The sequence below is a fragment of the Eurosta solidaginis genome, chromosome 1 (genome assembly GCF_040869045.1).
Source record: "Eurosta solidaginis isolate ZX-2024a chromosome 1, ASM4086904v1, whole genome shotgun sequence".
Taxonomy (NCBI): domain Eukaryota; kingdom Metazoa; phylum Arthropoda; class Insecta; order Diptera; family Tephritidae; genus Eurosta; species Eurosta solidaginis.
Window position 1 is genome coordinate 351,334,903 of NC_090319.1, and position 13,319 is coordinate 351,348,221.

The window sequence follows — 13,319 nt, forward strand, 5'->3', positions numbered from 1 at the left end:
AAGGCCGGAGCCACGCCCGTTTTGAAATTTTCTTTTATTTTTGTAGTTCGTGACACCATATCATTACTGGAGTTGAATGTTGACATAATTTACTTATATACTGTAAAGATATTAACTTTTCTTTTAAAATTTGACTTAAAAAAAAAAATTTTTTAAAAAGGGGGCGTGGTCGTTCTCCGATTTTGTTAATTTTTATTAAGCATACATATAGTGATAAGGGTAACGTTCCTGCCAAATTTCATCATGATATCTTCAACGACTGCCAAATTACAGCTTGCAAAACTTCTAAATTACCTTCTTTTAAAAGTGGGCAGTGCCACGCCCATTGTCGAACATTTTACCAATTTTCTATTCTGAGTCATAAGATGAACCCTCCTACCAAGCTTCATCGCTTTGTCCGTCTTTGGTAATGAATTTTCACCCTTTTTCATTTAATTTGTCTAGAATAGTTTTAATGCCATAAGTCGAACAAAAATTTACCAATCTTTGTGAAATTTGGTAGGGATATAGACTCTATGACGTTAACTGTTTTCTGTGAAAATTGGCGAAATCGGTTAAAGCCGCGCCCAGTTTTATACACAGTCGGCCGTCTGTCCTTCCGCTCGGCCGTTAAGACGATAACTTGAGCAAAGTTCGATATATTTTTACTAAACTTAGTTCTCGTATTTATCTGAGCTCACTTTGTCTTGGTATTTAAATGGGCGAAATCCGACTATGACCACGCCCAATTTTTCGATATCGAAAATTTCGAAAAATTAAAAAAATACCATAATTCTATACCAATATTAAAAAAGGGATGAAACATCGTGACTGGATTGGTTTTTTGACGCAAAATATAACTAAAAAAAAAATTTGTAAAATGGGTGCGACACCTACCATATTAAGTAGAAGAAAATGAAAAATGTTCTGCAGGCCGAAATCAAAAGCCCTTGGAATCACGGCAGGAATAATGCTCGTCCTATTACATATATAAATAAATTAGCGGTACCCGACAGGTGATGTTATTGGTCACCCTGGTCCACATTTTGGTCGATATCTCGAAAACGCCTTCACATGTACAACTAAGGGCCACTCCCTTTTAAATCATTAACATTACCACCTTTCATTTGATACCCATATCGTACAAACATATTTCAGGTTTACCTTAGGTTCATTTTCCTAAATGGTGATTTTCCCTTATTTGAAAAAGGATGAAGGAAAACCGTTCCAAAAAACGTCACCCTTGGTCTACAATTTGGTCGATATTTCCCAAACGTATGTGATATGGAATTAAAAACCAATTATAAACCATCTACTAAACCATACCAAACCAACGCAGCTAAGCTCTCAGCTGAGTATGTAATGTTCCGAGTTTTGGAGTTTGGAGTTTTCAGTACATGGTATGATATAACATATTTACGTTGATTGCCAAAATATGCAAAGTATGGAAAAATGCGCTTGTTCTTGAGGATTGCTTTTGCAAAGAGACTTAATGTCGATGGCGAGAAAAATTGTTTATGACATTAATTCGCTTTTAGAAAGAGAACTAAAGTCAATCAAGTAGATTTTGACATTAATTCTCTTCCGCGTTTGGTTTTAATATCATTGACATAAGTTCTCTTTCAATAGCGAATTAATGTCAATTGCCGCTAATTCCATTGCCACTATTACACATCGCCGTTATTAGCTTTCATTATTCATAAGCGATATGATTATGCTTATGCACCCAGTTATGATACACTGCCAATCTGGAAGCAGTTAACACATGCTAAGTGGTTTGAAAATTACGGGAACTTGTCATATGAACCTGCATTTCTAAACGTTATCGTAAATAAATAAATGTGTTAGTGTACTGGCTGTAATTGGATCTCATAATTCATTGTGTGTAATTGTTTCCAAAATAATAACGCATAATAGCGCTAATAAAGATATATGTTTGTGTGAGCGTACAATATTTCGACATATTTGTATGTACAAGTGTGCGCTTTTCCATAAATTATAGGCCACTTAACTTAGCGAAAATTAAACTTGTTAAGAAACATTTCGTCCCATTTAGAAATGTCATCATTTATAATTGGCTTTTAATTTCCCATGTAATTACGATAGTCACATAACTCGGAACCTGTTCTTCGCCGCCTTGGCTGTAAAAAGAAGAAGAAAGCAAGTTCTTACCCTTTTCTACGCTCACTGAAAGACTTAACCTAGCCGTACCTTTACTTAGCTCATACAAGATCTAGTTAGCGAAACAACATTAAGTTTTGAACAACTCTGTGATGCCCTTCTCATGTCCGACGGAAGCTCATATTAGTACAAATACAAAATTTGACTGTATTTGCCTTGTGGTGTGAGCAAATTCTTCTCTTGCTAAGAATTTGAGTATACTGAAAATTTGGTCAACGTTTTATTTTTCAGGTCTAAATTCGCACCAAGAGTCAAATGGGTTTCAGTATTCTTGACAGGACTTTATATGCGATACTAAGAAGAGTGATTCCATAAATGTTGGTGAATTTTGCAAAATCCCTTCTTTTTTGTGGACTGCGCAAGGAGCACTTAAATTCCAATCTTCAGTCATGCGATGCTGTGCAGAAGCTGAAGCATGCACCTTATCAATTAATCTGCGTCGGCGATTTTGTGCTTTAACAAGTTTTCCCGGGCTTAAAATCTTCCGTATGTCATTAAGTTTTTTGGTAAAATTTTGCGGACGTTACTTATGGTGACAAGCAGCCTAAGATTCTCGAACTTACGCCTTTTTACCACCGCTTGTGTTTTCCTTCAAAGTTGTCTCGCTTCACTCTTCAAACTTCGTTAGCGTTCACATTTTCTTCTTGTTGCATTCACTTTTCATCGTCCTTCTACTCTATGTACATAGGCAAGGATGAATTAAGCATTAAAAAATTCAGCTTTTATTCGGATAGCGGCGAGACGTTCGTCGACAGGGGTGAACGTCAGTACTTGGCAAATAAAGAATCTCTCGGACTATAAATCCGACGTCGAAACTGCGCTTATTTGCACGTAAAAGCCAAAATTTTTCATTTTTTTTCTTGCTTCATCCAGGAATTGCGGATGCGGCTTTAACTTTCACGAGGACATCAACCAGCCGAGCATCTTCACCAACCTCGTTAAGGCAACGGTTCATGCCCCCAAATCATAGTCCTTTAACGTGTGCAGTGGTCGTGATCAGTGAAGATTTGTCCTTTTTTTCGAGGCTTCGTTTGTCCTTTCAGTTAAGTGTCGTTTTGTGTGGCGGCTCCCTAGCCCACCGTTCAACCCGCTCAGCGGGGATAAAATCATTACTTGCACGTTTAAATTTCGAACCACTTGATCCAATAGATCCACGACAGTCGCCCTCTTGCAGCCGCTTCTTATGGTGGTCTGATGATAAAACACCCCAGTAGACCTCAAACCGATTGGGAAAGAGTGGCCTAGCCAGATTTTCGCCTTCCCATATTAGCTCACCACTAAACGTATGTTCAGTGGCTACCCAGACGATACTTAGCTACAAGCAACTGGAAGTAGTGAGCTGCTTGAACCTCATGCCAAAGAGTTCCTCTGGCCATTCTCTGGTGAATGGCAGTCAGAAGCTTTCCCCACTTGTGTGGGCTTCTACACACGGCTTCAAGCTCAATTACATTTACTCTTACTGTTTTCAACAGCCAGCCTTAGCAGGGAGCAGGCCAAATGCTCAAAAAAATTTCGAAAAACAGGAACATAAAAGAAAGATCATCCCTATTTGGTTCAACATCAACAACCCCACCGCAATCATATATTATTATTATTTTATTCACCTTTTGTATGTTAAGCCGTTGCTGTGTTAACCAGCTTGCCGCTGGTGTGAGGGACAAGCCTAATTCCACAGCGCCCTAGTATGAAGTTTATCGGCTTCATCTCGTGCATTGCGCGGCATATGAACAGAGCCTTCACCTCATTGGGTCACCATGTGAAGTAACGGTACTCTTACCGCAGCAAGGAGGGCAGCACCAAATGAAGTGATTTATAAAATGAGGGGAACTAGCAAACCGGAAGGAAAGTATCACACACTGTGACTCCCTGCGATGAAGCAAGAAGAGTACAAAAAAAAAAACTTTGTCGCAATGCCGAAATGTTGGATAGGAGCAACGAAATAAATGTTGAGGCGAATTTTACAAATCAATCCCTAACACAGTAAAATAGCGCCGACTGAAATCTTCCTTAGAATTTAGGGTTCGGCGTGCATCCAGTACACTAGACAAGGCCATAATCTGAAGAAAATGTTTCTGGAAAATTGGAAAATGTATTCGTAGTTCTTTATCCAAAGATTCCCGTTTCAAAACATATATTTGCATACACTTCTAGTCAGTAGTCTGCGGGGTTGTTTCCCCTATAAAGTGGTCAGAGATTATATAGGCAGTTACTTAAAGGGGGATAAAGAAATTGCTTGAAATGGTATTTCAGTTGCATTTAAGCAGTTAAAATTTAAACAGCTCTATACATATTTTTCTTATATTGGAGATTTTTTTCCGCCCAAAAATTTATCATCTGCCTTTCAAATACCGTTCGGAGTTGGCAAGTAGGTTCTCGCGCGCCTGTTTATAATAAAAAATTAAGACGACCACGATGCAAAATTTAGAGGACTCTCTGCCTGAATCTCTCCAGAGGCTATCGCGCATTGGATTTGTTTATTTTATTTTACATTTCAAAAGTGAGCCTCTTCACACTCTATCTCATCCTGTTCTACTTATTCTTGGCCATCCCTTATTCCATTTGTCTTCGTTCCAGTCCCAAGTTTTCCATTTCCACTCCAACTAAGTCACCCGGCTCCATTTATAATCCCACACCCACTCATTCTCTTTTTCCGCTCTCATCCCAATTACCTCATATATGGAACTTCTATACCAAATATTTCAATTAGAATAAAATTTTTCTAAGCGGGGTCGCCCTTCGGCAGTGTCTGGCAAGCGCTCCGATTGTATTTCTGCCATGAAAAGCTCTCAGTGAAAACTCATCTGCCTTGCAGATGCCGTTCGGAGTCGGCATAAAACATGTAGGTCCCGTCCGGCCAATTTGTAAGGAAAAATCAAGAGGAGCACGACGCAAATTGGAAGAGAAGCTCGGCCTTAGATCTCTTCGGAGGTTATCGCGCCTTACATTTATTTTTTATACCAAATATGGAATACCTGCTTCACTTGACCGGCCGATTTCAATATCTTTGTTTTCAAAAACTATTACGAAACTAAATGACACTAACACAGGTACAATTTTAAAAATCGAAGGCGTTCTCCTGCGTGATAACATTCCTCTTTGGGTTGTATCTACTTTTTAAGTAAATAGAGGTATTTGTTTTAGATTAGCTTCTTCCTTAGTATCTCTCTCCTTCTCTACGTTTGATCCCGGCCTCTTCTCCATATCCTCCTCGATTTTTCTCTCTTCTGCCTTCCCTATTAACTTCCTAGGTTCCTCCCTGCCTTTCTTCCCTTCGCGCTTTCTCCGTCTCTTACTCCCACTACCTTTACTCTCCCTCACATTCTCTCCACATTTTTTCCTCTAGTCCTCTTCCTCACCGTTTCCATTTCCCACTACTATCTTATCATTTTTCCCCTTTTCAATATTTTTTTTTCGAACAGGTCGACCCCTGGTCAACATCCCGAAATGAAAAATTTATATTAATTTAGTAAAGAGGGACTCCATACTATAGGTTAGGCTTTTCAACTGTTGCAATCCCTAATAGGAGAGTGGAGGGAGATTAACTCCACATACCACCCAGAACTATTTCACATGCATAAAGTGCCATCGAGGTCTTCTTCAGACTCTCCTCTATGTTGAGCTTCTCCAGCAGCGTACTGTGATTCCTAGATGTGTTTTGCAACATATGTTTTGCAAGGTTTCTTCGGTAGGACCACACCTTATACTTTTTAGGAGGTTAGGTTAGGTTGAACAGGCCGGTCAAGAAAGACCTCACATAGGACGAATATGCCCATAGTGTTACCATAATTTGTTTGACGATCAAACGGAAGCACCTTAGTCAGGCGCCAGGGCATACATTATAGAATAACTCCGTCCTCTTGGCAAATACTAGCAGTTTTCTAGGACCAAGCTTTATTGTTGCGTCGAAATCTGGCAACTCTTCCGCCCCTAATAGCTGTAGCTTTGACCTGGCGAGCACAGGACATGAACACAGAACGTGCTCAACCGTTTCTTCATGCAGCTTACACTTCCTGCACTTGCTGTTAATGACGAGGCGTAACTTATAAGCTTTGGACGCCAGAAGAATGCGTTCAGTCAGTATGCCCATCGTGAGCCTTAAGTCTTCTCTCTTCAGATATTTGAGCCAATTTCTGTGTCTAATGTCGTAGGCTTTGCACATGATATTAGAAATTTTGCAGCCCCGTGCTTTTGTCCACGCCTTTCCTGCTTGATGGATCATATGCAAAATCCTGTCTCCCTTTGATTTCTCCCAAGACGATTGGGACGTCTATCGTCGAGTGAGTGAGTGTTGCACCCTCCTTTGCCAACTCATCGGCCTTTTCATTACTTTCTATCCCTTTATGTCCGGGAACCCAGTAAAGATGTTTAGTGCGGCCTAAGCGAAGTTTTTCCAATGCTTCTTTGCATTCCGGAACACTTACTGATGAAGTACTGTGTGAGATTATTGCCTTATTGCAGCCTGACTATCAGTATATATATTGACGCGACTGCATCTTAAGCACGCTTCCTCCAGAATTTCTGCTGCTTTCTTCACTACTATAATTTCCGCCTGAAAAACGTTGCAGTAATCTGGGAGCGGCGGCCACCGTGGTGTGATGGCAGCGTGCTCCGCCTACCACGTCGAATGCCCTGGGTTCACACCCCGGGCAAAGCAACATCAAAATTTTAGAAATAAGGTTTTTCAATTAGAAGAAAATTTGTCTAAGCGGAGTCGCCCCTCGGCAGTGTTTGGTAAGCGCTCCGGGTGTATTTCTGCCATGAAAAGCTCTCAGCGAAAACTCATCTGCTTGCATATGCCATTCGAAGTCGGCATAAAACATGTAGGTCCCGTCCGGTCAATTTGTAGGAAAAATCAAGAGGAGCACGACGCAAATTGGAAGAGAAGCTCGGCCTTAGATCTCTTCGGAGGTTATCGAACTTTACATTTATTTATTTATTTAATCTGACAGCCCGTAGTATTTACTTATTTATGGGCCCACACAGTAAACAGTAGAGCTGCAAAAGTATCGATACTCAGCTTACTCGATTTTTTCGATATTTAAGAGGGAGGGTATCGATATATGGCGATATATATCGAATTTTTTTTATAGTGAAAAGTGCTTACTCAATTTAAAAGCAATATCAGGAATATATCAGACATTTAAGTAAATACAATAAAACTTCGAAACTATCATAAAACACATTCCGCAAATTTTTCCGCGATGGTAGCTTATACGGCGAAACGAGGGTATATACGAAGTTACAACAACATTTGTTATCCACTATGGGAAAAGGTCGAACGTCTGTGGTGACTAAACCCTAGTAGGGTGCTGTCAAAAGCCTTCTTACGTGATGATAGATCTTCGTATGTTTTTTCATGTAAAAATCAGTCTTATTTGGCGAACTCTGTAAATCTAAATTTGCAGTTGTATGCGATCGTTCTAGATGGTGAAAAAAATTGGACGTATTACCACTAGTTTTACAACATTTTTTGCAATAGTGGCATATTGCAAAAGTATTACTGATTTTGCCAAAATGAATACATATACGCATATATATGTGTATATAATATGAAAAAAATAACTTACTTTTCACATTGAACTTTGGTAAGAATTTTTCAATATTCAGACCCACCAACTTGTTAGGTATTCATCTAAAATAAACACAAATCTAACATAATAAATGTAAGTTTATTTATTCATGTTTTAATTTTCTTGCCAAAGTTTTAGACGCTGGTAATTCTGCCTCTAGAAAAGGGAATAAGAAATGGGAATACAGTACTCGATACTTAGAAAAAAACATCGGTAATCGCACCATGAACCTAGTGCTCGATGTATCCATATTTATATCGATACTTTTGCAGCTCTAGTAAACAGCAGACCCAAACCCTCCCATTTTTAGGAGGAGTACAATCACAAACACACTTATAGAAGAAATATATATCTAAAGATTATTTATAATTGAATTGAAATAAAACCTGAGAGGTCTAACCAGATTTCGGAAGCTTGCTACCCGTATAAATTAATATATATTCCACGGCGCTATAAAAGCTGCCAACTCCACTTTTCATTCAAACCGACTTTTTGATGCAAATGGAAAGGGCGGCTATCCCGTAATCAACGATCTGCTGTATAAGTTGATGTTGTTTATTAATTTAATTTTGTATTTTCTGAAAAATCATGTATTTGTTGGCCGTTGAACACCGTGATTTCATGCACTTATTAATCACATATGTCCATAAGTCTGCTCTATTTATTCATATTAAGTAGCACACACAGAAGGCTGTAGGCATTGTTCATAGTCTGAAGATAAATAATTTTTTTTTTAGCATAATTCCAAAACGTTTTATATCTTTATGATCTTACTTTCGTAAAAATGGGTAGACCGACTAAGAAAAAATTTCCAGCTTTAATAACCACTGGTTTTTTGAGCAATTCCATATAAATATTCATTAGCTTCCTTGTTGAGGGCGAAAAATCTTCCCATCTACTGTTATATACACAATTTGTTAGTGCATCCGAATTTATGGTAATCTCATTGGCAAAGTAACATGGCAAGAATATTTGCGATGTGAGTACGCTGGAAAATTGTAACATGGCGAAAAATTGTCCTGGATTCTCGCTTATTTGCATCTGTAAAGCAAAAGCATTGAGGTTGAAAAACAAAGCAAATACACTGCTCAACGTTACGCGTCACACATAAGCATATATGCTCCTGTAGGCGTAATGTATGTATAAATTGCACTTACGTTTTGTATGCGATAGGCACTGAGGCACAAAATTAAAGCGCTAAATAAAATTTGTAACAAAATGGGTATGGACACCAACGATTCACATTGCAAAGTCAACCTGCAATTTTTATTCACAAACAAAAAAATTTGTTAGCAGAAACAGAGAAACACAAAAATTCAAATAAAAAATATTGCAATAGCAAAAATCATTGCTCTGTCATGCTGACTCATCTTACTTAACTCGTACTTAATACTCACCTTTTGACCTTTTTGTGTAACTCGATTATGGCGATAAGGTCCTTTACAGCAAGCGATTCACGCAAAGAGTGCAACGCCATTAGACGCATACCAATTAACTTGTACAAGAGTGCTATGTGAAATAGATAATAGCACATCATCATATCCATGACTACGTTGGCTAAACAAGTGAGCGACATGGCTATCAATTCATAACCATAGGCATACCAGTAGTTTTGCGCATTATGCCAATCAAATGGCAACCAATAGTCATACGGCAAGAAGTAGCCATTAACTAAAAGTGTTGCACCAAAAGCGGTGCAAAGCACACATATACCACCGCCTATGTAGCAGAATGCTATGTAAGCAAAAAATGTTTGATGTTTTAGCCACCAATTGCGCTCGTCATCGTTACGTAAAGCATAACTGTTGTTGTAACTGATCTCTTGCATAAAATGCCAAGCTTTACATTCGACCTTCCAAAAGTTTAACATAACTGTTACGAAACATAATTCAGTGATAGATATGTAAAGAATGTTATCCATACGCTCCCAGCGTGCAAATGTTTCGATCCACATAAGCGTTGTATAGGTAAAAGTGAGCGGTAAATGTAGTAAGTATCGATAGTAGCGTGCTAAAAATTGTTGCCAGCAATTCTTTTGGCTTTTTTCTTTTATATCAAATTCCTGTATTGGCCAAAGTCCAAGGTAAACTGATAGTCGCATTAATATGCGTGCAATGCCGATGCGCTCTTTTAGAATTTTAGCAGATGATGGAGCCATTTGTAGAATTTTTATGCTTTCAGACAAATATTCAACATTCTCTTTTATAGTGCCTCAATAAGAGCGCGCGTCGAGTTTGTTTAATTATATGTGAATGCGTAAAGACATGCGTGCTACTCCTTCAGGAAATTTGATTCATTTTTTATGTCTCTGGTGACTAGAGCAGTGGTTTTTGGCTGTGTATCGCAACACTTTGGTGTGTCGCGACGCTCTTTCTCGAACATCGCGACTCAAATTTTACCTGCACCAAATTTTTTTTTTTTTTTAATAATAATATTTTTTTGCGTCTGTAAACATCTTTACTCAGGGCATGTGGTAAACCTGTATGTAGGCGTAAAGTGGAAGCATAGTATTTGTAAGTGATATGCTATAGGCGGGATATATGTATCTATGTACTGTGTAAATGCAGGCTTAATGTGTAATATTGCAATATGTGCTGTACTAAAGAATGTGTAAGCGTAAGCATAGCAGATCATATTGATATGCTGAATGGAGAGGCAAAGAAAACTTCATTGTAGCGTAATGTGGGAGCAATGTGCGTGGTAGAGCTGATATGAGCGAAACCATGTCATGTACATATAAGTTTAAGTTCCTGAGCAAATATTAAATTTTTATGCATGCTCAAGCGGGAAGAGATCTATAGACTGGTGTTTCGTTGGAAATAAACAGCCAGAGAGTTTTTACGAAAAAAAGCACGCAATTAGATATTTAGATATAAGTTGAAATTGTTTTTTTAGGATTTTGTTACAATTTTAGGAGATGTTAAAATCTTTGTAAGCTATTTCATATTTCATATTTAGTTAGACTTACATGAAAAATGAAAGTGCAGACAAAGAAAAAAATCTTACTAATGAAATAAAATACAACAACAATAGCAACATAAATAAAAATAACAATTACTACTTACCGGTGTTCTTTACAATTTTAAGTGAATTATATAATATAAAAAAAAACAAAAATAAAACAATCTATATATATAAAAGGAAGTGGTGCTAGTTACACTATTTATAACTGAAGAACGGATGAACCAATTTGGTTGAAAATTGGCGGAGGGGTAGAGAAACGGACATTGGATACTTATTATCCCGTTCTGGCTAGCGTCTCGAGATCAAAACGTGGACCTGGGTAATCCTGGGATGTGCTTGTACATTATGGGTATAAAATGAAAGCTGTTTATTAGTACTTTGGTACGGGGTATTCTTCGTACTCCTGAGTGACTAAGGTCTCGATATATAGGCCAAAACGTGGACCCGGGAACCCCAATAATGTGCTAATACAATATGGATAACAAATGAAAGCTGATGATTAGTGCTTTAGTACAGGGTAATTTACATACCTATTTGTGACTAGGGTCTCGAAATATAAACCAAAACGTGGATCAGTGTACCACTGTGATGTGTTTTTACATTATGGGTATCAAATTGAAGCTGTTGATGTTTGCTTTAGTACAGAGTAATTTTTATACTGCTGGGTGACTAGGGTCTCGAGGTATAAGCCAAAACGTGGAACGGATACCCCAAGAATGTGTGTGTAATATGGATATGAAATGAAATGTGTTGATGAGAGCTTTAAAGTAATTATCATTCTGATATTCGATTTAGTCGCACCGACTTGGCAAATCTGATAAATATGCATGCGAAACCTAAACAAAGACATGAATTAATAATACCCACATACCTATAGGTATATAAATTCTCCTATATTAGTATTTACGATCCTTTTTTTCCGGGAAGTGGACCAGACAAGGACTGGGACTTGCATTAGGACTAGGACTGGGACTGAGACTCGGAGTGGGACTGGGACTCGCAATCGGACTTGAACAAAATAAATATCAATCTCTGGAACTGGCAATACGGGATGAAGAAGAATGAGAAGAACTTGAGAGAAGAGAAAACAGGGAAGGAGAAGTAGGCTGAGAAAGAGTTAGAGTGTGACGATGATAGAGATAGATGAAGCGAAAAAGAGGGATGGAGGATTGAATAAAAGGATTAAGAAAAAGTGAAGAGGGGAAAGACAGATTAAGACGGAAAAATCATATTAAAATATATGCCAAATTAGGGCCAGAAGAATGTCTGCCGGGTCTGCGAGTATTATATTAATAACAACAAAGTAGAAAAAATAAAATTTAATTAAATAAAATAAAGAAAAATAAAATAAAAGAAAATAGAATGAAATAAAATTGAATAAAATAAAATAATGTAAAGTAAAATAAAATCGAATAAAATAAAATAATATAAAAAAATTTAATAAAATTAAAAAAATGAAATAAAAGAAAGGAAAACAAAATAAAAGATTTTAAAGTAAAAAAAAAAACAAAGTAAAATAAAATTAAATTAAATAAATTGAAACAAAACAAAATAAACTGAAATGAAATAAAATAGAAAAGAAAAGAAAAGGAAAGAAAAGAAAAGAGAAGAAAATAAAATAATAAACAAAAAAAAAAAAAAAAATAAACAAACTTTAAATAAAATAAATTGAAATAAAACAAAATAAACTAAAACAAAATAAAATAAAATAATATACAGTCGATGATACAGGAGTGGAAAATGAAAGCTATTCCTGGAAGACACGAATACGCTCTGGAACATACAGAATTGGACAAATTAGCATCCAATGTGTGGTTAAGTCACTCTGCTATTTACGCTGAAACCGGGATGTTGATGCTAGCCATACAAGACCAGATTATTGCAACAAGAAACATCTGTAAATATGTAATGCGAGCTCCTATTGAAAACGATAATTGTAGACGATGCCAAAGACATCCCGAAACAAATCAACACATAACCGGTGCATGTGTTACATTGGCGGCTACCGAATATTTAAGAAGCATAACCAGGTAGCAAATGCCTATACTACACATATACCCAGAGGCAACGCTAGAAAAGAGCGCCTTAAAAATGTATTGGGACCAGTCCATTCTAACAGATCGTACCATGCCACATAACCGACCTGATATAAATAAAAAAAAAATGTAAGGCGCGATAACCTCCGAAGAGATCTAAGGCCGAGCTTCTCTTCCAATTTGCGTCGTGCTCCTCTTGATTTTCCCTACAAATTGGCCGGACGGGACCTACATGTTTTATGCTGACTCCGAACGGCATCTGCAAAGCAGATGAGTTTTCACTGAGAGCTTTTCATGGCAGAAATACACCCGTAGTGCTTGCCAAACACTGCCGAGGGGCGACCCCGCTTAGAAAAATTTTCTTCTAATTAAAAAATCTTATTTCTAAAATTTTGATGTTGCTTTGCCCGGGAGTTGAACCCAGGGCATACGGTGTGATAGGCGGAGCACGCTACCATCACACCACGGTGGCCGCCGATATAATGATGTAAATAAGCAGGAGAATCCGGCTTACGTAATAGACATAGGTATTCCAAACACACATGCTATGCTGAGAAGCTTAGAAAATACCATAGTCTCGCACACGAAA

The 13,319-nt window shown here is 37.7% G+C and overlaps 2 protein-coding genes across 2 annotated transcripts in view; one reads left to right on the forward strand and one right to left on the reverse strand.

Moving 5' to 3' along the window:
• Positions 1-13,319, forward strand: part of Nha2 (Na[+]/H[+] hydrogen antiporter 2) — a 96,031-nt gene that overhangs the window by 30,700 nt on the left and 52,012 nt on the right. The window lies entirely within an intron of this gene.
• Or94a (Odorant receptor 94a) lies at positions 8,388-9,888 on the reverse strand. The gene is made up of 4 exons (XM_067774075.1): positions 9,128-9,888; positions 8,888-8,987; positions 8,505-8,771; positions 8,388-8,441 (listed from the first exon to the last, which is right to left on the reverse strand). Exons 1-4 carry the CDS (start codon positions 9,886-9,888, stop codon positions 8,388-8,390), a joined length of 1,182 nt encoding a protein of 393 aa, XP_067630176.1.